The sequence below is a fragment of the Coenobita brevimanus genome, chromosome 71 (genome assembly GCF_032717465.1).
Source record: "Coenobita brevimanus isolate Jiangsu-jjx chromosome 71, ASM3271746v2, whole genome shotgun sequence".
Taxonomy (NCBI): domain Eukaryota; kingdom Metazoa; phylum Arthropoda; class Malacostraca; order Decapoda; family Coenobitidae; genus Coenobita; species Coenobita brevimanus.
In genome coordinates, this window is record NC_137024.1 from 23,689,406 (window position 1) to 23,713,913 (window position 24,508).

The following is a 24,508-nucleotide window of genomic DNA, read 5'->3' on the forward strand; positions in this document are numbered from 1 at the left end:
TTGTGCTCCTTTCATCATTATTTATTAATCTGACCATGTCAATGTGTGTTTCTGATACATACTGTAATGGTATGTATTTAGTGGGTCTGTAAAAGGGAAAATTTAGGTGGGGTGCCAGGTACCAGTTATGACATCCCATAGGTTCTGTGCCTTTGTTATCACTCTATTTTGTTATCACATACGAGGTGCAGTACCAGTTATGCACAGTAACCATGGGATCACTATACACTACTATATATTGAGTTAGTAGTACAGTACAATCAGTTAACCAGGTAGCTTGGGAAATTTACCTTCCTGGTTACCAGTTTTTCTTGGATATCTTATATATACTCGTAAATAGGCTTTATCATTGCAGTTTATACAGTACCACTCATATCCAGGGCCATACTAACATTATTTTATTTGAAACAACCACTTAACCACACTCCATAGACACAGCACAAATGCTTGCAGTGTATTGCAGTAGTGGAGAATGCACATGGTAAATCTATTTTGTTAAGTATTATTCATAATTTTATTCATCAGATCTGTTGGGTCAAGGATTGTGTGGGTAAGATTGAAAGTTGGAATACAAATGTGGGCGATTGTGTACGTGTATGCGCCAACGCAAGATCGTGCAAGCGGAGTGAGAGAAGAGTTGTGGACAAATGTGGAAGTGTGCATGGAAAAGATTGGAAGGAATGAGAGAGTGTTTTTGATCAATGATATGAATGGTAAAGTAGGGAATGTGAAGGTGGATGGAATAGTTGGTGAGTGGGGCACACCCCACTCACCAAATATTTCATCCACCTTCATATTCCCTACTTTACCATTCATATCACCAATCCAAAACACTCTCTCATTCCTTCCAAACTTTTCCATGCACACTGCCATATTTGTCCAGAACTCTTCTCTCACACTGCTTGCATGATCTGGTGTTGGCGCATACACACATACACAATCGCCCTTATTTGTATTCCAACTTTTACTCTTACTCACACAATCCTTGAACCAACTGATCCATACTCTCTTCCATCTGTTACTCACAACAATACACACTCCTTCTTTTGCCTTCTCATTCTCACCTACTCCTGCACATATACCCCATCCATACTCCCATTCTCTCACACTCTCTCCTCTCTATTTAGTTTCATTTACTCCACATACATCCACTTTTGCACCTTCAGGCACCTAGACAATCTTTCTCTCTTTCACCTCATCATTCACACCCCTTACATTCCACGTCATGATCCATACCATGTCCTTTGTTCGGTCCTTGGTTGTCATCTTTTGGTCAATCCTTGTCTGAGGCTTCTTGTTCCTCCTTTTAGTTAGCTGTTTTCTGGGGAGGGGCACCAACCCTCTGCCAACCCTTTTAGTCGCCTCATACGACAAGCAGGGACACTGGGGGAGTATTCTTGAAAACCCCCTAACCCATTTTTGTGTCTGACTATTTTTTCAATGGTCAGACACAAAATATTTTTTGCTGAGTCACTTTGTTGTGCACACTTTTTTTTACCTCGTATGATGGGAAAGAATCCATACCCCAAATAACAGTGTTCACTTCACATGTGACTAAAACACATTAATCTAATTCTGAAAACAGTTTATAAATCAACCTAAATACGAAATTTAAGTCAAAAATATCATCAAAATCTATCTCTCTGTCTATCTATTGCCAGACGCCACAATCCCATATGGGGTGGCCATTTGACTCTGACTTTTTTGTTTTACAGGGGGGGGCACTAACCCTCCACCAACCCACTTGACATGTAGGGAGCACGTATGGATCATTGGGGGGGGGGGGAAATGGGGGGTAGGCCAACATTAGGGAGGGTAGTATGGTATTGCTACCCCCATCACTATTCTGGGGTATCACATCTAGGGGTAAAGTAAACCGAGGTTTGCCTGTATAAGTAATCCCTCAGTTATCCAGACGTCCATTATCCAAACAGTCCATTATCCAGACTCTGTGATCTGGCTGTTCAAAACCATTATTCATACATTTTTAACAGTTTATCCAGACAAAATGCTTGTGTCCAGGTGGAAATTATGGTCGAGTGAATGTTTTCACCCGACAGGGCCTCTTTTTTTTTTTTTTTTTTTTTTTTTTTTTTTTTTTTTTCACTGCAGGGTATGGCCCCGCAGTTGTGATTGCTTGTCTGTGGTAGTAGTAATAGTTGTTCCCTAGGCAGTCTGGCTGATCAGCCCCAAGTCACTATAGAAGGCCACAACTGAGACTAGGCTTTCCCACAGAGCTCTCAAGGAGTGTATGTTATGTTGTTGGCACCGGGGGTTGTGTGCTTTGCAGTCTTCCATAATGTGCACAATTGTATGATGTGCTGTGTTGCATCCTGGACAAGCATCAGAGACGGAGTCGTCCAACCTCTTCTGATAACTCATTAGAGCTGGATGATGCTCACATCTCAGCCTGGCCAGGTGGACCCTGTCCTCACGAGGGAGGTAGAATTCAGAAGGGTGGATATCAGGAGGGTGGATGAGGTGAAAGAGAGAGAGATTGTCCAGGTGCTCGAGGGTGCAAAAGTGGATGTATGTGGAATGACTGAAACAAAATGGAGAGGAGAAAGTGTGAGAGAATGGGAGTATGGATGGGGTATATGTGCAGGACTAAGCGAGAATGAGAGGGCAAAGGAAGGAGTATGTATAGTTGTGAGTAAAAGATGGAAGAAGAGCATAAGACAGTATGGATCAGTTGGGTCAAGGATTGTGTGGGTAAAGTTGAAAGTTGGAATACAAATGTGGGCGATTGTGTGTGTGTGTATGCGCCAACGCAAGATCGTGCTAGCAGAGTGAGAGAAGAGTTCTGGACAAATGTGGAAGAGTGCATGGAAAAGTTTGGAAGGAATGAGAGAGTGTTTTTGATCGATGATATGAATGGTAAAGTAGGGAATATGAAGGTGGATGAAATATTTGGTGAGTGGGGTGTGCCTGCTGCGATAGATGAGAATGGCTGTGCGTTAGTGGACATTTGTGCTGGGAGGGGGTTGGTGATAGCCAATACCCTCTTCAGGCATAAAATGATCCACAGGTATACATGGCGAGTGATGAGAAGGGTGGGTGGTGAACTAAATGAAAGGAAGGCAATGATTGATTATGTGTGTGTGGATGAAAGGATGCGAAGATGTGTAATGGATGCAAGAGCTTATAGAGGTTGGGGGAGTGGACTTTCTGACCACTACTTGGTGGTGGCCAGAATTAGGATACAAGTAAGATGGAGGAATAGAAGAAGGGAAAGACGAGAGGAAGGAGTAGTTGCAAGGAGAGTGGAAAGGTTACAAGAGGATGAGAAAAAGGCAGAGTATAAGAGAGAAGTGGAGGAACGATTGGGCAAACATGAATTGGAGCAGATGGGGGACGTGGAAGGTGTGTGCAGGATATTTACTGAAGAAATATGTGCAGCATGTAATGTGGTGTGTGGGAGGAAGAGAAGACGGAGGGGGGGTGCAAGGAACAGCATGGTGGACTGAAGAGGTAAGACATGCTGTGGCACAAAAGAAGAAAGCATACAATGAGTGGAGAGAAATAGGGGCGTGGAAGAAGTTGAGAGGCGGAAGAGAGAGTTATATGTAGAAAGAAAGAGAGAGGTGATTAGATTAGTATGAGAGAGTAAGAAGAGAGTGGATGAGGAATTTGGAAGGAATTTGAGTGTAAAGTGGAGGGACTGTAAGAAAATGTTCTGGAAAGAGGTGAAGAGAGTAAGACAGGGTGGATATGAGGTTAGCAGGGGAGTGAAAGATAAAAATGGTAGATTACTAGTGGAGAAGGGAGAAAAAGTGAGCAGATGGAGAGAATACTTTAAGGAATTGTTGAACATACAGGATGGAAGTAATGCGAGTAAAAGTGGCTAAGGAATGACTGGGAGAAGGAGGGAGGTGAGAAGACAGGAAGAAATCAGTAGGATAGAAGTTGTGGAAGCAATGAAGAAAGTTAAATTGGGGAAAGCCCCAGGAATTGATGGAGTGTGTGGTGAAATGCTGAAGCATGGGGGAGAGATAGTAGTAGAATGGATGTGGAAGATGTGCAGATTGGCCTGGGAGGAAGGTAGAGTCCCGGAGGATTGGAAGTCAGGTATAATTATTCCTTTGTACAAAGGAAAAGGAGAAAAAGAAGTGTGTGGTAATCATAGGGGCATTTGTCTTCTTAGCATAATAGGAAAAGTGTATGGTAGGATACTTATTGACAGAGTTAGAGAAAGAACAGAGGAATTAGTTGGAGAAGAACAGGGAGGCTTTAGGAAGGGAAGAGGTTGTGTAGATCAGATATTCATTCTTAGATCTTTAGTGGAAAAGTTTCTAGAGAAGAGAAAGAAGTTGTATGCGGCTTTCATGGATTTGGAGAAAGCATTTGACAGGGTGGATAGACAAGGATTGTGGAAAGTATTAAGAATATGTGGAGTAGATGGAAAGTTGTTGAATGCTGTGAAGAGTATGTATGATGGTGCTAAGGCTGCAGTGCGTGTGGATGGTGAACTAAGTGAATTTTCTCTTTGAAGGTTGGGTTGAAACAGGGATGTGTCATATCTCCATGGTTGTTCAATCTGTTCATAGATGGGGTAATAAAAGAGGTACAAGGTAGGGTAGTGGATGTTGGAGTGGCCCTGGTGAGAGAGGGTAGTGTTTGGAAACTCCCTGTACTGTTGTTTCCAGATGATACTGTGTTGTTGAGTGAAGACGAAGGGGAGCTGCAAGGCTTGGTGGATGAGTTTGGGAGAGTGTGTAAGAAACAGAATTTAAAGGTGAATGTAGGGAAGAGTACAGTGATGGTCTTTGAGAGAGGTGAAGTCAGTGAATGTACAGCGAGGTTGGATGGTGAGGAATTGGAAAATGTGAGTACGTTTAAGTACTTGGGTAGTGTGATGAGTAAGAATGGAGGTTTGCAGGGTGAAGTGCTTGAAAGGGTACAGCAGGGAAGAAAGGTTGCTGGTTCTTAGAAAGCAGTGATAAGAAACGGAAGTGAGCATGGAAGTGAAAAAGTTACTACATGACAGTATTGTGTTACCAACTCTAACGTATGGAAGTGAAGCTTGGACTTTGTTGGAAGGACACAAGTCAAGAGTGAGAGCAGTGGAAATGAGTTATTTAAGAGGAGCCCGTGGAGTCACATGGAGAGACAGGCTGACAAATGAGGATATAAAGGAGCGTTGTGGTGTGGATGTGGATGTGATAGGAAGTGTTAGGAGGAGTACACTGAGGTGGTTTGGCCATGTGGAGAGGATGGAGGGTGAATGACAGACAAAGAGAGTGTATGTGAGTGAGGTGGAGGGAGGAAGAGGGAGGGGGAGGCCGAGGATGAGATGGAGGGATGGGGTGGAGAGGTATATGAGAGAGGGGGATGTGAGTTGGGGGCAGGGCAGTGAAATGACGGGGGACAGGACGACGTGGAGGCGATTTGTTTGTTGCCACCCCAACGGGATTGAGACATCTGGCAATAGATAGATAGGTCTGATATCAGGAGGCCATGCATGCAGCTATGTGTTATCTTTGAGTGACTGAATGGGATGGTGAGTGATTTGACCATGGATATTTTTCTGGAAGCTGGTTTTAGGTGGGCGATGGGGGGGAGATGACAGTATATGTGTATGGTATTGTGTGCTGGTGTTGTTTTGATGTTCCTTGGTGTATGTGGATGTGCTGCCATGCAGTGTAGTGGATGTTGTGGGTTTGTGGAGGCTGCAACAAGAATTTTTGTGCCTCTCATGTCTTTACGATCTTTGACTTTGAGGAATTTGGTTTCTCGGTGTAGGTGATCTGTAGGTGTAGTAGCTATTAAGCCTGTGATTATTTTGAAGACCTTGCCTTTTATGGTCTATAGGGTATTGTAGTGTGTTTTAGTAAGGTTAGAAGCCCAGTACATACATTCATCGCTGAATGTATGTATTGTTTGTATACTGTGGTGGTGGTTTCTTTATTGTGTCTGAATGTTGTGTGGACACATGACCTTAGGGTGTTGAGTCTTGGTGTTAATTTATTTTAAATGTTTGTGATTTGCGGTTTAAATGACATTGATTTATTGTATGTTACACCAAGGATATTGGGTATGTGTGTGTATGTGTGTGTGTGTGTGTGTGTGTGTGTGTGCATGGTAGGGGGATGTTGTTTATGGTGAGGTGTGGAATGTGACTATGTTCTCCTGTCCAGTTTGTGAGAAGGGTCACTGTAGATTTGGCTGAGGCTGTATTGAGTCTGTTTGTGGTGAACAGTTCATAAGGGTGTGTTGAGGTAAGGTTGGAGCATTTGTGTTTGGATTTTTATGTGTACATGTAAGTGTCATGTGGTCTGCATAGGAATCTATTTGTATCTGTGGTGTGGGGGTGTGTGATTATGTCATGCATGTATAGGTTAAAGAGTGTAGGGGACAAAACAGATTCTTGAGGGACGCCATTTGTGAAGTTTCTGATGTTCAGTGGCTGATTGACAAATGTTACATGTGCACGTGTGTCTGCTAAGTAGTTTGCTAGCCATCTTTTTGTGTTATTGTGCATGTTTGTGTTGAATATTTTGTCTGTGAGTTTATGGTGGGGATGGCACCACAAGCTTTGCTAATGTCTAGTGTGACTAGGAGTGTCTTGTATGGTGGCCTAGCTGAATTGATGCCATGAAAAACTAATTGTGTAAGGTCTGTAAGAGGAGTGTTTGTGGCGTGTAGCTGTCTAAAACCATGTTGTGATGGGGCTACAGGGATGTGAGGTGTTACTAATTGTAATACTAGTCATTCAGTGACTTTGGAGGGGTTGCAGAGGAATGTGATGGGGCGGTGTGAGGAAGGTAACATGGGGTCTGTTGGGTTTGGGGATAGTGATGATAGTATCATGTGTCCAGATGTTGGGTATTATGTTGTGTGAGTAACCATAGTTTGATATGTTGGTGAGTGCTTGTATGCCTTGCCGTCCAAGATATTTGAGGTGTATGTTGCTTATATTGTCTGGGTCACAGGCAGATGAGTGCTTAAGGTTGCTAATGATGTGCTTAGTCCGGTTGTAAGTGAAGGGTGCAAAATCTGGGTCTGTGGGGAATTGTCCCTACCGTCGGATGACACATCAGTCATCACAATGGGGTTTAAATGACTGACATGTGAAAAGTGATTGATGATAGTGTTTGCTTGTTCTTTGTTTGAGGGTATGGTGTCTGTTGTTGTGATGGCAGAGTGTGATTTTGTAGTGTTGCTGTTGGAGAGTGTGATGCTGTTTAGTGTTTTGGAGAGTGTGCTGGTGTTTGTTTTGTGATCAAGTGTTTGGAGATATTCCAATTTAGTGTTTGCTGCTCTAATTTTTTATTGTTTATCTGAGTGTTGAGTGCTTGTATTTGTTGTATGGTGTGTTGTGTATGGGTTGTTGGGGAGTGTTGCCGTGTGTTGCATTGACTGATGAAGCCTTGAATTTCTGGTGTGAACTTGGGGTTGAGTCTCATTTTGTTGCCTCTAGGGATGTGTCTTTTGTTTGCATTTTAAATAATTGTATTGATAGTGTGCACAGCAGTGTTGATGTTTGTGATGGGTGTACTGTTTAATATTTTAAAGTGTTTTTTTGTTTCAGTTGTGAAGGCCTCCCAGTTGGCTCTCTTATAATTAGTGTATATGTGTCTGTGGCCAGCTGGGGTTATTCTGATTTTGGTAGTGATGATGATTGGGAGGTGGTGAGAGCCAAGGGTTTTGACCACTCTCTAGGTTGTTGTGGGGGTGAGGTTTAGGGAGCAAAACGTGATGTCTGGTGTGGGATATGGGTATGTTGATGGAGATTATTGAGGATGAAAAGATTAACTGTTTGGCATTGTAGTTCCAGCCCTCTGTCTGTGTCAGAATTGCCAGGCTGATGCCTTGGCATTGAAATCATCACCCAGGATGATGTTGGGTATGTTAATGATGTGGTGTATTTGAGGAGAATAGTTGTGTGGTGCTGTGGGGGATGATTGAGGGGGATGTGTTGGCGATTGTTATGTGTGAATTGTTGTCAGTGCATATTTTAATTGATTGTATTTCTGTTGTGGTGTCATGTGGGGGGAGAATTGATTTTGTGTGTGCACTAGTATCCGAAAAGTTGTTGGTTTAGTGTACTAGGATTATGAGTCCACCACCGCTGCCATTGACCCGGTCTTATCTGGTGGTGGTGACGTTATGAAATGTAGATGTTTTTTGTGTTCTGTGTAGTTTTGTTTTCTGTAAGATGGCAGTGTGTATGTTTTGTTGTTTGATGAATTATGTGAGTTCTTGTTTTTTTGTGTTTATGCCATCTGTGTTTATTTGAAGACTGTTAATGTTGTGTGTACGATGTCTGTTGGGTGCTGCAACACAGGGTTGGGGGGGTGGGGGGGTGGAGGAGAAGGGGTAGGAAGGTTGTGATAGAGATAAGGGTTGGGGTGGACTAGGTTGGGTTGGAATGGAAGGGGTTGGGGGATTGGATAGTGTGGAAAGGATCAGTGAGGTAGGCTGACTAGGTGTGGAGGGAGTAAGAGACTGGTTGATGGGGAGTTAGAGGTTGGAAGGAAGGAGCATAAGGAGCAGGTCCAGGTGTTTGTGTAATGCTCTCTGGATGCAAGTGTTGTGCAGGTGAAGTGGGGTCCAGTTCTTTGCAGGAACTGTGCTGAACTGAACCCTTTGTCTGTCGACTTGAAGTAATGTGTTTTGAGCATGTTGGACATACGTATTTGTTGATGGGTCCTGGATTGTTCTCAGTGTCACCGGGTAGAAGTCTTCGAGAAATGACCGCCAGAGAGTCATTTCTCGATGCAGAAAAAACAGTGTTGTTTATGTTGTGTTGGGAGATGTGGTACTTGCCTGGGTAACCGAAGCCACTCCCAGGTTCTTGAAGGGTCAGGGGAGTTTGCGGTGCTTTGGCACCCATGCTGTCCTCCTCTGCTTCGACAGCCTCTGGGGGAAGGACCTGCGATGAAGACGCTACTGCTCCAGGTCTGTCGTTGACAGGTCTGCTTGACCATGGTAATTGCTTGGCTTTGGTTTATAGGTCTGCATGATGAGATGGTGTGTGGGATGAAGAGATGATGAAAGGGTGTGCAGGGAGCAGCATGGTGGACAGAAGAGGTAAGAGAGGCTGTGGCACAAAAGAAGAAAGCATATAGTGAGTGGATGAGAAACAGAGGCGTGGAAGAAGTTGAGAGACGGAAGAGAGAGTTATATGTAGAGAGGAAGAGAGAGGTGAAAAGATTAGTAAGAGGGAGTATGAAGAGAGTTGATGAGGAATTTGAAAGAAACTTGAGTGTATAGTGGAGGGAATGTAAGAAAATGTTCTGGAAAGAGATAAAGAATGTTAGGCTGGGTGCCAAAGAAGTTAGTTGGGGAGTGAAAGATAAAAATGGTAGATTACTAGTGGAGAAGGGAGAAAAAGTGAGCAGATGGAGAGAACACTTTAAGGAAATGCTAAACGTAAAGAATGAAAGTAATGCGAGTATAAGTGGCTGGGGAATGGCTGAGAGAAGGAGGGGTGTGAGAAGAGAGGAAGAAATCAGTAGGATGGAAGTTGTGTAAGCACTGAAGAAAGTTAAAATGGGGAAAGCCCCAGGAATTGATGGAGTGTGTGGTGAAATGCTGAAGCATGGGGGAGAGATAGTAGTAGAATGGATGTGGGGTGTGACTATATTAACCCACTCACATACCGATGACCGGCTGGCCCATCATTCGTTTGTCAGCCTCTGACGTCGGTATGAAGACTTTGCCCATCATCCGATGTAATCTCAAAGGAAATATTTAGGGACTCATCATTTTTGTTGGATGACAGGCAAAAGTGGGTGGAGCTAAGCCTGCCACATCTGGTGCATGCTTGCTCACTTGTTTTGCTCAGCTCATTGTTGTGTTAGGTTCCTCACAGGTTGGATGTACCTCTCTTGACCTCCCGCCGAACACTTATGGTCCTTTTTCTCTCGTATATGTACGGTGTTATTATTGAAGAAAATACAACAAATAATGCATTATTGGAAAGGAAATTTATTCTTGTACGTGTTGAAGGAAAAAATATTATTATTTCTTAAATAGTTTTTTCTGGGGGGTAAATATTTTTTTAAAGGAAAGTGTAAAACTTTAGCATGTCAGCTAACTTCTACTCACTTTTTTTGCATTTTATTTTGTATATATTGTCTTTTTGAACAATGTATGACAGAGCAAAACTCTTCATCTTCAAAATGAGACCAAAGTGGCCTTCCTATGATAAATAGTAACATTCCTGCGAGCATTAGATCTCTACGCAATTGTACTGAGAGCTCTTGAGCGAGAGTTACGCGCCACAGCCAGAATTTACGCGCACCTCTTTACGTGAAAGGGTTTATTTACAATTTGGACTGGAGATACTTCTTTGTCAGGCTTTTCAAGGATTTTCAGTTTTTCTTGAATAGACAGACACCTTTGTTTATGTCTGAGAGCCGGCTTAGACCCGTGGCTGAAAGTCTTTTTGGATGACATCTCCTTTATATCATTTTTTTTCTGTCTCTCCATCTATCTATAGCCCGACGCCCTAATCCCACACAGGGTGGCCGCAGAGAAAATGCCTCCAAGTTGCTCTGTCACCCATCATTTGCCTACCCTCCCCCCAGCTCACTCCCCCCTCCCTCATATACCTCTCAACTCCGCCCCTCCACCTCATCCTCGGTCTTCCCCTCCCTCTCCCTCCCTTCATCTCACCTACATACACCCTCTTAGTCAGTCTTTCATTCTCCATTCTCTCCACATGTCCAAACCACCTCAGTGTATTTCTCCTAATCTTCTCAACCACATCCACATCAACCCCACAACATTCCTTCACTTCATTCTTCAACCTGTCCCTCCATGTCACTCCACATGCTCCTGTCAAGTAACTCATTTCCACTGTTCTCACTCTTGACTTGTTCCCCTCTTGCAAGGTCCATGCCTCCGTACATCAGGGTAGGGATCACAATACTGCCATGCAGTGACTTCTTAACTTCCATACTCACCTCCCTATTTCTCATCACTGTTTTCAGTGAACCAACAACCTTCCTTCCCTGCTGTACTCTTTCACACACTTCATCCCCCAAAGTTCCATCCTTACTCATCACACTACCCAAGTACTTGAATGCACTCACATTCTCCATATCCTCACCATCCAACCTCACTGTGCATTCTGTGACTTCATTCCTCTCAAACTCCATAACTTTACTCTTGTTTACATTAACTTTCAGATTCCTCTTCCTACACACTGTCCCAAATTCATTCACCAAACCTTGCAACTCCCATTCATCTTCACTCAACAATACTGTATCATCAGCAAACAGCAACACCAGAATCTTCCACATCTCACCCTCATTCATTAGAGCCACTCCCACATCCACTGCCCTACCCTGCACCTCCTTTACAACCCCATCCATACAGGCATCACACAACCCTGTTTCAGTCCCACATTGAGATCAATGAACTCACTCAGCTCACCATCCACTCACATCATAGCCCTAGCTCCTTCGTACATACTCTTCACAGCACTCAACAATTTCATTTTTTTTGCCTGTATAAAACAAATAATTAGTAGAAAATAATTTGTTTTGATATGCATCTGCAGTCCTTGAAGGTAATTTATTCATTCATCATCTAATCCAGTGTTCCCATGAGAAGTGTAGGAGCCTGGGGCTAGGCAAGTTGGTCCTGACATTTAAGTTGAGAGTGACCAGCCTACTCATCCGTGATTGGCATTATGTGAGCAGTAAACCCCATTCACCCCCAGAGTATAAACCTGCACTGGCTCAATCCGACTGGAGTGCCTTAATTACCCACTAAACCACCAGGCACCAAAATTTGGTTATATGGTTACCACCCGGTGTAGTAGATGGTTTCCTGGTGTAGAGGAGACCATTTGGCTTCTCACTGAATGTAGAGTCACCATAGACAGAAGGAAGAGGAAAGAATGAAATAAAGAAGGAAGAGGAAGTATGGAAAAAGGAAAGAAGAAAGGAAAGGGAAGGCACCTGAGAGCAGCTCTACAGTGCTCGACAAAAGTATTGCGCACCTATGTTAGCGCGCATAATACTTTTGGCGAATAAAGAATCACCCCTTTTTGGGAGAAAAACTTGAGCAAGAAGTTTTGGGCGCTAACATGACATCACAGCAGCCTGAGGCCTTACTGCGTGCTGGTTGGCTGTCGCCTCAGTTGCCTGCGGGCTGCGTGAGAGAGAGGAACCCGGCCGCTCCTCCCTCTCGTTGCGTGACCCACAGTGTTTTGGCTTTTGTTACTTTACTATGGCCCCTACCCGTGAATTGTAGAGTGAAATAATATCACAGATCATTGCTCTAAAAGAAGCAGGCCACCCCATGAAGGAAATTAGTGATTTGGTTGGTGTGGCTCGATCAACAGTGCGGAGGTGGTGTGCCCGTTACCAAGTGGAAAATAGTGGTGACGTTCCTACAAAGAAACCACATTCTGGTAGGCCCAGGAAAACATCCCCGAGGTCTGTTAATGTGCTAAAACGTGCAGTGGAGTCTAATCCTCGTGTGAGTGCAAGGAAAATTAAGGAGAGCAACCCGGAAGTGTTTGACAAGGTTTCAGTGTGCACGGTTTCTCGAAGAGTCTATGAACTTGGTTACACAAGCCACAGGCCTGTGAGAAAGCCTCTTCTTACACATAACCAGCGACTTCGTAGGCTTGCCTTTGCTAAGAAGTACCTTACCTGGGGTGAAGACCAATGGTTGTCAGTGATGTGGTCTGATGAGGCAACGTTTGCCGTTACTTGTAATCGAGGAGCATGCGTGTACCGGTGCAGAGGTAGTGACCCGCTTGACCCCCGTTACGTGGCAAGCACAGTTAAACACCCTGATTCACTAATGGTATGGGGTTGTTTCGCTGGGAATGGTTTGGGGAAGCTTGTTGTGCTTCCCAAGAACTGCAGAGTGAATCAGGACGTTTACCTGGAGCTACTTTGTGATCATTTACGCGAGTCCTTCGAGCTCACAGGTACATGAGTGTTTCAGTAGGACGGTGCACCTGCCTATAAAGCCAAATCGGTCACCAACTGGCTTCATGACTGCAAGGTCTCCTTCATGAAAGACTGGCCAGGCAATAGCCCAGACACCAACCCGATAGAAAACCTCTGGTACCTCATAAAGAAGAATCTCCAAGGGAAGGACGTGAGCTCTCTGCCTAAGCTGGAAGCAGCCATTCATGAGTCCTGGGCAAGTATATCACCCCAGCATCTGAGGAACCTCGCCCTTTCACTTCCACGATGTCTCAGGTCTGTGAAGAAGCTCAAAGGATACCCTACCAAGCATTAAAGGTAATTATAATGCATTATTTACATGTTTTTTCAATGTTGAAAGGTTTATTTCGTAGGAGGGACGCAGGGCGCGCAATACTTTGGTTGAGCACTGTACGAGGTGTGTCAGAAAAGTTCCAGGACTGAGTGTGCTGTGTGAGCTATGAGTGGGAGAGGGATTAGCGGGTTGCGTCACCATGTGACGTAATATCCAGGGAGTATATGACAGTGATCTCAGCTCTCTGCAGCCATTGATCTTTTTTTCACATGCTTTTGTATACATGTCCTCTGTTTCAGGTCGTCAAGCGATGAGCACAGAGCAACGAACCAACCTGAAGTTTCTGGTCCGGTTGGGGAAAACTCCGTCTGAAGCACTGGGAATGCTGCAGCAAGTGTACGGAGATGAGACGATGTCACGCTCACGTGTTTTTGAGTGGTACAAGAGGTTCAAAGAGGGATGCGAGGACGTGGAAGACGACCCCAGGAGCGGAAGGGCTTCAACGAGCAGGACTGAGGTCAACGTTGAGCGTGTCAGGCAGATTGTGCGTGGCGATCGTCGGTTGACTGTTCATCTTTGATCGCAAATGAGCTGCGCATGAACCGGGACAGCGTCTGGAAGATTATCACTGAAGATTTGGGTATGCGGGAAGTCTGCGCAAAGATGGTGCCGAAGTTGCTGAATGATGACCAGAAGGATCGGCGCATGCAGGTGTGTCAGGACATCCTCGAGCGTCTTGAAACCAAACCAGACCTGCTAGGGAGAGTCATCACTGGTGATGAGTCATGGATCTTCGAGTACGACCCGGAGACCAAACGCCAGAGTCTTCAGTGGAAGAGTCCGATGTCACCAAGGCCGAAGAAAGCAAGACAGTCGAAGTCCAAAGTCAGAGTCATGTTGATTGCATTCTTCGATGTGAGGGGCATTGTCCACACCGAGTTCTGGCCACAGGGCCAGATGATTAACCAGCACGCCTACAAAGAGATCCTGCGGTGTTTGCTTCGTTCAGTGCGCGAGAAGAGGCGAAAGTTGTGGCAGGACAACTCGTGGCTGCTTCACCATGACAACGCGCCTGCTCACAGTGCCCTGAGCATCCGACAGTTCCTGGCTGAGAGGAACATCGCTGTGCTGGAGCAGCCTTCCTACTCACCCAACCTGGCTCCCTGTGATTTTTTCCTCTTCCCCAAGCTCAAGGGGGTCATCAAGGGGGCCCGTTTTGAAGACGTGGAAGACATCAAGATGGCCGTGATGACAGAGCTGCGGAGGATCCCGGAAAAATCCTTCCAGGAGTGCATGGAGGCGTGGCAGAGAAGGATGGGAAAGCTCATTAGACTCCAGGGGGATTACTTTGAAGGGGACAACTCATAGTTTGTAGTTTGGATTTGAAATATATCTTTTGTGACATCAGTCCTGGAACTTTTCTGACACACCTCGTACATTGAGTGAGTGGATGGTGAGTGCCCCCACCGACCACTAAAGAAATGTTAAAAAATGTAGCTTGAGGGTGTAAAATCATGAGAGAGAGGGAAAAAAAAGGCTTCAGTGGGGGACACGTTTTGCTGTCATGCTTACCGAATGAATACTGAGGTCCAGTCAGGCAGGAGTGTGGTTGTCCCAGTTATTTCATGTAACTCCTACTCCTCTGAGTTACACAGAATTTGTTTGTCCAGCATTTTTGTCCAAGTAATGCAGGGTCTGAGTTAGTGGGGGTCCAAGTTAGAGGGATTTTACTGTATATATATAAAGCATCCTAAAATGTCAAATTCTGAAAACATGGAAGCCTCTTATCTTAGGCCTGAGTTCCAGATAAAGGGTCAAGCACCTGTAATTTATGCTGTGTAGCCTTGTTTTTGTTATTTTATGATCCTTTGCCAGATGTTAAATGCCATTGCACTGTTATCTTTGATTTCTTGAAGCCGATGGGATGCCTCATAGCAGTGGCACCACATCCCAGGAGATCTCATGGGAGCCAAACTATCCTAACTTTCCTGTCCCAGTGGAGTGTGGTGCCCCAGCATTGCTGCTGTCACAGGGCACCTTAGCCACCAGGAAAGCAACAGTGAGGGTGTCTGTCTCACTGGAGATTTGGTGAAGGTGATTGGATTCCCTAGTTGCTCTAGTGTTCCACCTCATTGACATTGCAGGCAACCCAACAAGAACAACAACAGCAGCAACATCTTGAAAGTTTTGCTTTGCAGATATGTGTGTGGTACAATAGAAGAACATGCCCAGGAAGCAGAAGGAATGTATGATGCAGTAGTAGCTTCAGAGGTCCTTGAGCATGTCAGCCATCCAGATCTCTTCATACACACATGTGCTCATACCATCAAGGTGAAGATTATGAGTTGTTATATAAGCTAATCTTTTATATCATCTTTTTATAACTAACTCTCAGTGTTTGAACCTTGCATGGAATGGTGTGCCATCATCATCATCTTAGCCCCCATTTCCCCCAGGTTAATAGAATAAGCAGGGTCCACTTTTTGAAATAGGTAATGCAGTACTTGCACACTAAATTGCTGACCACGAGGTGACCTAAATCTTTGTCATACACAGACTGCTTAACCCGTTAACTGCAGCATTAGGTGTCGTGGTTGATCCCCCCATGCACAAAAAACAGGATTTTTTTTTTTCCACAAAAATAATTTTTGCTCTTATAGGCTAAATGAAAGAGTGCATAGAAAAGAATAGGAAAACTAAATATGAGTTCATTATTTACCATAGTTTGGCCATGGTATGCTATTTATGGACATTTGGGTGAAAAATGTAGTGCACCTCAAAAAAAAAGAAAAAAAAGAAAAGAAAAAGAGCTTGATTATATGATGTACGTAGCAGTCGCATGCTGTTCTTCATATGATGTACGAAGCAGCAGTTGGGTTAATTGAACACCTTCCATCTTGAGTTTGAGTGAGCATTGTGAAGCTTTTGGGTAACTGAAACCACCAAATTAACAGTGTTGGCAGCCAAGTCACCTGCTTGCACCAGTTATTCTTTGTGTTCATGTACATCATCAAGTCCTAAAGCATTTATCAGTTAGCACCATATAACTTTGAGGCTCTGTACAGTAGAATCTCACCGGTCTGAACCCCTTTAGCTCGGTTTTCGACTCATTCGGACAAAATATAAACTACACTCAATCCTTGTAAACCACGTGTTTATAAACCACGGATTCGTAAACCACAGCAAAGTGGCTGTCAGACTGCTGGCACCCTTAAACCGCTGTTAAGGCATGAAAATCGCGGATCTAGGCACCGAAGGGGGCCTTTTCTGAGGAGAATCGTAAACTGCAGCATTCAGTTTGATAACCGCGACCCAACAACCAATCACCACCCGTCCCTGGTGGCAAGTGTGCATACTAATGCCGCCATGTTGTTGTTTTTCTGCCCGCCAACCCGCACAGTACAGAGCATCGCCATGCGGTACAAGAGCTACTTGCCTTTTTTTGTGCACTTTCAGTCATCTTTGAGGCAGACTTTGAGGGCTTCCTGAGGGAGGCTGAGGAGCTGGAGAAGGGAGAACAGCATGAGGGAGCACCCCCACCTCATGCTGAGAGGTTCTAAGTTCTTCCCAACACCACCCCACTTCATTCATTTAAGCAATATTGTCATAGGATTAAGGTGAGATCTCTTAACATTGCTTATTTCTATTAAATACATGCACTGAATATTCCTAAATTTGTATGTTTGTGTTTGATGGTGCCTAGATAGGTGTAGGTAGGGTGCTTTGGGGAGTGGTTGGCCAAAGCCCAGACCCTAATTCATTTTTCATATAAGAGTTATTATTTATAAACCACGGATTTTGTAAACCGCGGCACTGGTCCAGACCCAAATTGCCGCAGTTTACGAGGATTGAGTGTACATGAATTCCAAAAATATGTTTAAACTATTTCCAATACCTCTTTAACTAGCCGCACAAAAAGTGTTTGTTATTTGTTTGATTTCATTTTATGCTAGGTCATCACAAGGCTGCCTGGCACCTTTGGCACCCTTGTTCAAACGTGTGCGAGCATTTTTAAGATCAACTGGTTTACAACCATTTTTTTTTCCCCCCTAGTATTTATAAAGTTATTATTATAGGTGTCTGCCCTTTCCTCTCCTCCATCCTTCTCTCTTTCCATCCTTTTCTGTCTGTCTTTCCTTCATTCTTTCCTTGTCCTTCTGCCTACGGGTGACTTTACACTCCCTTTTCTGTCTTTCTTTCTTTCATTCTTTCCTCTTCCTTCTTCCTGTGGGTGACTCTACACTGAGTGACAAGCCAAATGGTTTCCTGAACACCAGGAAACCATTTACTACGCTGGGTGGTAACCATATAACCAAATTTTGGCGCCTGGTGGTTTAGTGGGTAATTATTGCACTCCAATTGGATTGAGCCGGTGAAGGTTTATATCCAAGGGGTGGTTGGGGTTGATTGCTCATGTAATGCTACGCAGGGATGAGTGAGGTTGGTCACTCTCATCTTAAATGTCAGGACCAACTGCCTAGCCCCGGGCTCCTACGCTCCTCATGGGGTAATGTAGAATTTGATGATGGATGGATGGATGGATTATTATAGGTGAGCAGTGTGTGAAGAATGATGAAGGAAGGGTAGTGGTGAACAGTGAGGATATTAAAGGTGCATGGAGAGAGCATTATAACCGGTTGTTGAATGAGGAGTTTGACTGGGACAGGGAAGGTTTGGAGCCAGCAGATCCAGTGTCTGGCCCTTGGCCTCTGATTGATGCTGCTACTGTGAGTGAGGCAATAGGCAGGATGAGGGTGGGGAAGGCAGCAAGTGTGTCTGGGTTGACTGCTGAAATGTTAAAGGCCTCAGGTGATATAGGGGTGAAGTTAGTCACTGACCTGATAGATAGGATTATTTATGAGTGTGTTGTCCCAGATGATTGGCTGAAGAGTGTAATTGTAAATGTGTATAAAGGGAAGGGTGATGCCCTGAAAAGAGGAAATTATAGAGGTATAAAGCTTTTAGATCAGATAATGAAGGTAATGGAGAGAGTTTTAGAAGGTATGATTAGAGAAAGAGTGAATATTGATGAGATGCTGTTTGGGTTTATGCCAGGTAGGGGGACCACTGATGCCATATTCATTGTTCGACAGCTTCAGGAAAAATATATTGGTAGGGGATGGGATCTTTTTTTTGTCTTTGTTGATTTGGAAAAGGCCTTTGACAGAGTCCCTGGAGAGGTAGTGAAGTGGGCAATGAGAAAGCTTGGCTTGGAGGAGTGGCTGGTTAGGGTGGTTGTGGCTATGTATGTGGGTGCTCACACCCAGGTAAGAGTGAATGGAGATTTGAGTGATGAGTTTTCTGTGAATGTTGGTGTGCTTCAGGGGTCAGTTTTGAGTCCCATGTTGTTTATCATGGTACTTGAAGCCCATTCACGTGACTTTAGAAACGGACTCCCATGGAAGTTATTGTATGCTGATGATATGGTGTTGATTGCAGAGAGCGAAAGGGAGGCAGAGGAAAGGTTTAGGAAGTGGAGAGATGATCTGGGGCACAAGGGCTTAAGGGTAAATGCAGATAAAACAAAAGTGATGATATCTAGGGTTGGTGGCGGTACTGTCAAAGACGAGGGAGAGTGGCCATGTCCAGTTTGCCACAAGGGCATGGGAAGTAATTCCATCTTGTGCGGTATTTGAGATAAATGGGTTCATAAGAGATGTAGTGGTATCAGAAGTAGACTGTGAGAGAATATTGATTTTGTGTGTACAGTGTGTCGGGGAGAGCTGGTGGAGATTGTCAGACGTGGAAGGATTGAACTTGCTGGTGACTCCCTTGAGTGTGTAGAAGAGTTTTGTTATTTGGGAGACATGTTGTGTGCTGGAGGTGGGGCTGGAGCTAGCTCTGTGGCTAGGGTGAGAAGTGGTTGGAAGAAGTTCAGGGAGCTCTTGCCTCTCCTGACATTGAGAGGACTCTCCCTACGTGCTAAGGGGGCTTTGTATGCAGCATGTGTTAGGAGTGTATTGCTGTATGGTAGTAAGACCTGGGCAGTGAAGGAGGAGGATATTCGTCGGCTCAGACGTACAGAAATGACAATGATTAGGTGGATGTGCAGTGCTTCCCTTCGTCCAAGGTCTGAGGGGGCTGGGTTTACAATGGAAGAGTTGAGAGGTAGGATGGGACTGGAGTGTATTGGTGTTGTGATGAGGAGCGGTAGATTGAGATGGTTTGGACATGTGGAGAGGATGGGGGATGATAATTGGGTGAGGAAGGTGAGAAGTGTTAATATTGGGGGTGTGGTTGTGAGGGGTAGACCGAGGACATGGGACGAGGTCATTAAGTGTGACCTCAGGGTTAAGGGACTGAACAGGGAGGCTGCAATGGATCATGCAGCATGGAGAGCCTCCATTAGGTGACCAAGGCCGATGCATGCAAGCAAGTTGGAGCCTTTAAAAATGAATGAATGATGTTGCAGGTGGAACGTCTGTGCAGACTAAGGGTTTCAAGAGGAAGCATGAAACATTATGTATTGCTGATAAAGTGAAAATTCTTGATAAATTAGAAGTTGTTATTCTTGCAAGAAAACTTGTGAATGTGAATGAGTTTGGTATCGTTAAGTAAACTGTATCAGACATCAAGAATTCATTCATTCATTCATTATCCAATCCAACGTTCCCCATGAGGAGCGTAGGAGCCTGGGGCTAGGTGAGTTGGTCGTGACACTTAAGATGAGAGTGACCAGCCGCACTCATCCCTGAGTGGCATTACTTGAGCAATAAACCTCAACCACCCCTTGGATAAAAACCTTCACAGGCTCAGTCTGAGTGGAGTGCTGTAATTACCCACTAAACCGCCAGGCGTCAAAATTTGGTTATATGGCTACCACTCAGCGTAGTAAATAGTTTCCTGGTTTACAGGAAACCATTTGGCTTGTCACTCGGTGTAGAGTCACCCACTGGCAGAAGGAATAGGCAAGAATGAAGGAAAGAAAGACAGAAGAGGGAGTGTAAAGTCACTCATAGGCAGAAGGACGAGGATAGAATGAAAAAAAGAAAGAAAGAAGAGGATGGAAGGAAAGAAGGATGGAGGAGTGGAAAACAAAGAAAATTATGCAGCTTGCTTCTAAGTGCGATATTACAGTGATTTCAGGGCTGTGGAGTTGGAGTCGGAGTCGTGGAATCGGAGTCAGAAGCAATTATGGTAATGATGGAGTCGGAGTTGGAGTTGGTAAAAAAGTCCTGACCCCGATTCCGACACTGACAACCAGTAAAGAAATTTTAAACACGATGTAGATGTAATGTGGAGCTATTGCCTTTCAAGTGACAGCTCCTTTGGTTTTATTTCTTGTTGCTGCTGCAGCTCTTTTTTTTTTTTTTTTCTTATTTTCCACATTTTATTTAAGACCTGTTTGTTTTTCTTCTGTTCTTCACTTATGTTGATCATAAACATTGATGCTGCCATCTGTTGACAGAACAACAAGAACAGAATGTAAACAGACACCACGATCAGCAAATTTCTCTCAGAGTGAACGTGTCTGGAGACTTTCTTGATTCCAGAGTTTTATTAACCCGCCCCAACCTGACCGATTTTCCACCACTGACTCCCCCCAGTCCCGACCAATTTTAGAATTTTTTTTTTTTTTTTTTGGCTCAAACCTCCTCTTTTGGTGAGAAACATCGAAAATTCACAGAGAAATCTCTCACCTGAGATTTAAAATACTCGATACAGGTAGCAGTACTCCTTACCTTACTGGGTTTTCTATCAGGCTGGCTCCAAAGAAAACGAGTTCTGTGGGAGAGTAACTATTCCACACCACTCATAAACGGTATTTATTTATTTATTTGGTACGAATTTACATGTAGTACGAGAGTACAGTACAGTAATCACTCTAATATCCGGACGCCCAATATCCGAACATCCCCACTAACTGGACATAATCGTCCCGGGATCCAATATTCCCAAAATGGTCCGAAAACCCCAAAAAATAAAAAATAAAAAGCAAATTTTTCCTGCCCGTAATTTGAACTTGCCGCACGCGGCGCGGGAGAGCATTGTTGTGGCGCATCATTCCTCCAACGTCTGATAGAGCGCTGCTGCATCCTCCCCACTTTCCACCTGTCTCTCTCCGCGAGTGCACGCTCGTCGTTATGGCTGCCCACGTGATCGCTTTTGTGGTGGTGCCTTACCTGCTGCAGGGACTCCTGCTGCTCTCAGGCCTCCTCTTAGTGTGTGTGATGATGGCCCCACCACCTGAGAAAAGGAAGAGAGTGGTGTTGACTCTGGAGAAGAAGCGGGAGATATTGGAGAAAGTAGATGCAGGGTGGTCTTCTTCCTGCATTCTCCGCGAGTTTAACCTGGCCTAGTCTACTTTGTTCGATATTAAGAGATCCCGAGACAAACTCATGCAGTACACGGCTGACTTCTCGTCGAGAAGCAAACACAACGTGGAAAGGAAGGTTATGTTTACCCCCAAGTTTGCAGAAATCGACCGATCCACGTTGATTTGGTATCGACAACAACGTGCTGCTGGTGTGATGGTACGTGGAACGGAGCTGAAGGCTGCTGCTGAGAAGTTCGTCAGGCTTCGCGACACACCCTAGACTTCAAGGCATCTGAGGGTTAGCTTTTTGCGTTCATGTTACGGCATGGCCTTACCAACCGTAAAGCACATGGCGAAGCATTGGACGCTAACGAGGATGGAGTTGACAAGTTTCGGCACAAGGTGAAGGTCTTGATTGACAGGGAGGGCCTCACTCTCGGTCAAGTCTACAACGCAGACAAAACTGGCCTATTCTATCGCTCGCTGCCAAAGAACACTCTAGCCGAGGAGACGGAGAAGCGTGTACCTGACTGCAAGCTCTCCAAGGAACGGGTATCTGCTTTGTGTTGTGCCAATGCTAACGGCATGCACCAGCTTAAGCCCGTTGTTGTTGGCCGCGCAAAGCAGCCTCGGTGCCATTGTGGGGTGATGGATGTCCTTCCTGTCGTCTGGTACCATTCTTTGAAGGCATGGTTCACAGCTGTGATCTTCAAAGACTGGTTCCACCGCCACTTCATCAAGGAGGTCATCCATTACCAGATGAAGACACTGGGAATCCCGCGCGACCAGGTAAAGGCCCTCCTTCTCCTCGACAATGCACCTGCCCACCCGTGCGACAAGGACTTGGTTGCTGAAAATGGCCGTATTAGGTGCATGTTTCTGCCACCTAATACGACTGCTCTCATCCAACCAATGGACCAAGGAGTGATCGTGGCAACAAAGCGCCTATACCGTCAGAAGTTCCTGGACGAGGTGATGGTTGTTCTCGAGGACGAGGACGAGCACAGGGAGGGACGGGACACACGAGGCAAGCGGACTTTGGAAAACCTTCGCCGCTACAACATCAAGTCTGCGCTGTACAACTGGGCTAGTGCATGGAAGGAAGTCCCTGTGAAGACTCTGGAAAATGGTTGGTCTCGTCTGCTTCTCGGAACGGATGTGGAGTACGATTTTCTAGGATTTGACTTGGATGACTTCCATGCACGGCTACGTACGCACGGCGACGATGTAGATGTGGACGATGTTCGTGAGTGGTTGGATGACGACGAGGGCGATCCTGGGTATCAAACTTTGTCTGATATCGAGATCGCGTCTTCAGTTGCAGGTGTCAGTACCGAACTTGAAGATTCTGATGATGAAGGCGACGATGATGCGGACTCTTCTCAGCAGGACACTACTCCAGCCATCCCCAAGCTGAGCGCACTCCGGGAACATCTAGAGTTCGTCCTAGACTACCTGGAACACCCGGACTGCGACAGGGAGATGGGGCCCTTGGGACTCGTGGAGGAAGTGCGTGCTTTCAGGCAGCGCATCATGAATCGTCAGAATCGTCGGTCATTGCGTCAATCAACGATTGACAGTTTTTTCAGGCCCGTGACCCCCGCTGTGCCCAGCCCTGGCTCCACTCCGTTGCCTTCCCAAGACAGGCCCTCATGCTCCGAGCCACAGCCCAGCACATCAGCCACGGTGGAGTCACCGCTCGACGTGAGTTTACAGCTGTCTTCAGAATCGTCTGCAGTGGGTACGCCATCACCACGACCCAGCGATGCACCCCTAGGTCACCTGCCAGTGATACTCTTGGACTCTGACAGTGAATAAACAGCAAGAACTTCTCCACTAGACCACACGGGAATTTAGAGTGTTGTGCAGTGAAAAAAAGTGTGTTGTGTTAAGGATTTACAGTTGTGAGAGAAAAGACTCAATTGGAAAAAAATTTAACGTAAATAGACTTGTTTGTTTTGGCTTTGGAAAATTATAAGAATGGGAAAAGTTAAAGTGCAACACTTAGTAAGTTACAATGGAGCATTAGTTAGACAACAGTGCACACTGTGAAGAGAACGGACTTCTGTGTGCGATTGACTAGTTCAGTGTAAGACTTCAGGAACAGTGTACTGCAAGTGCTTCAGGAAATCGTTCTTACTGTCAGAGTCCGAGAGGAGGCGGTTATTCATCGAGGTGGCCATGGACTTCCTGTAAGTAGGCAGAATGTTTCATACTGTTCTTTTTTCCATACTATACTTATCTCATTTCACTCTTTAATGTCCTTTATTGGTGTGAATAGGGTGTTAGGAGCTATGCATGTGCAGTAGGAAGGTGTTTTTCTGAGTTAGGCTAGGTTAGGGTCCATAAGTACCAGTGCAGGAGCCAGTCACCAGAATGTTTATTAATGTATGAACATACTTTTAAACCCTCATTTTATGTTTCTTTTGCATTTATTTCAGTTATTTATGTGCCTTATTGGTGTGATTTGGGTCTTAAATAGGTGCTATGCATGTCCAGAGGGAGTTGTATAGGTGTTTCTCTGAGTTAGGGTTCATAAGTACAAGTCCATAAGCTGGGGCCCAATATCCGGACAGAACCAATATCCGGACCTACCTATGGCTCTATTACGTCGGATAGTGGAGTGATTACTGTATATTTTTGAGCATGGAAATTTTGAGCATGTGGAAGTCACTGGAGACCCATCATGGCAAATTTAATGTAGAGAAAGTCCAAGAAGTTGGAGTCAGATTTGGAGTTGGTCACAGGAAATCAAGGAGTCAGAGTCAGGTGTTTGGGGTACCGACTCCACGGCCGTGAGTGAATGTACTGAAATTAAAGGAAAAACTATAAAGCTGCCATTGGACAAAATCTAACTAGAGGAGGCTGTTCATAAATGCTATGTACAGCAGCGATCAAAAGGATTGGTACGGTATGTGAGTACATTTCAGTTATTAATTATATTGCAGCAAGGTTAGTAAACACTCAGTAGACCTACCCACTGAGTGCAAGGCAGGGGTGCTCTACTCACCGCCAGTTGTCACACAGTGCACCATCAGCCACCTGTTGCCACCAAAA

General features: G+C 45.0%; 1 protein-coding gene across 2 annotated transcripts in view; it reads left to right on the plus strand.

Moving 5' to 3' along the window:
- Coq3 (ubiquinone biosynthesis protein COQ3, mitochondrial) overlaps positions 1 to 24,508 on the plus strand; it is a 423,669-nt gene that overhangs the window by 275,096 nt on the left and 124,065 nt on the right. For both annotated transcript variants that reach the window (XM_080277702.1, XM_080277701.1), the window contains exon 6: positions 15,393 to 15,525. In XM_080277702.1, coding sequence (XP_080133828.1) covers positions 15,393 to 15,525 — 133 coding nt within the window. The remainder of the gene's footprint in view (positions 1 to 15,392; positions 15,526 to 24,508) is intronic.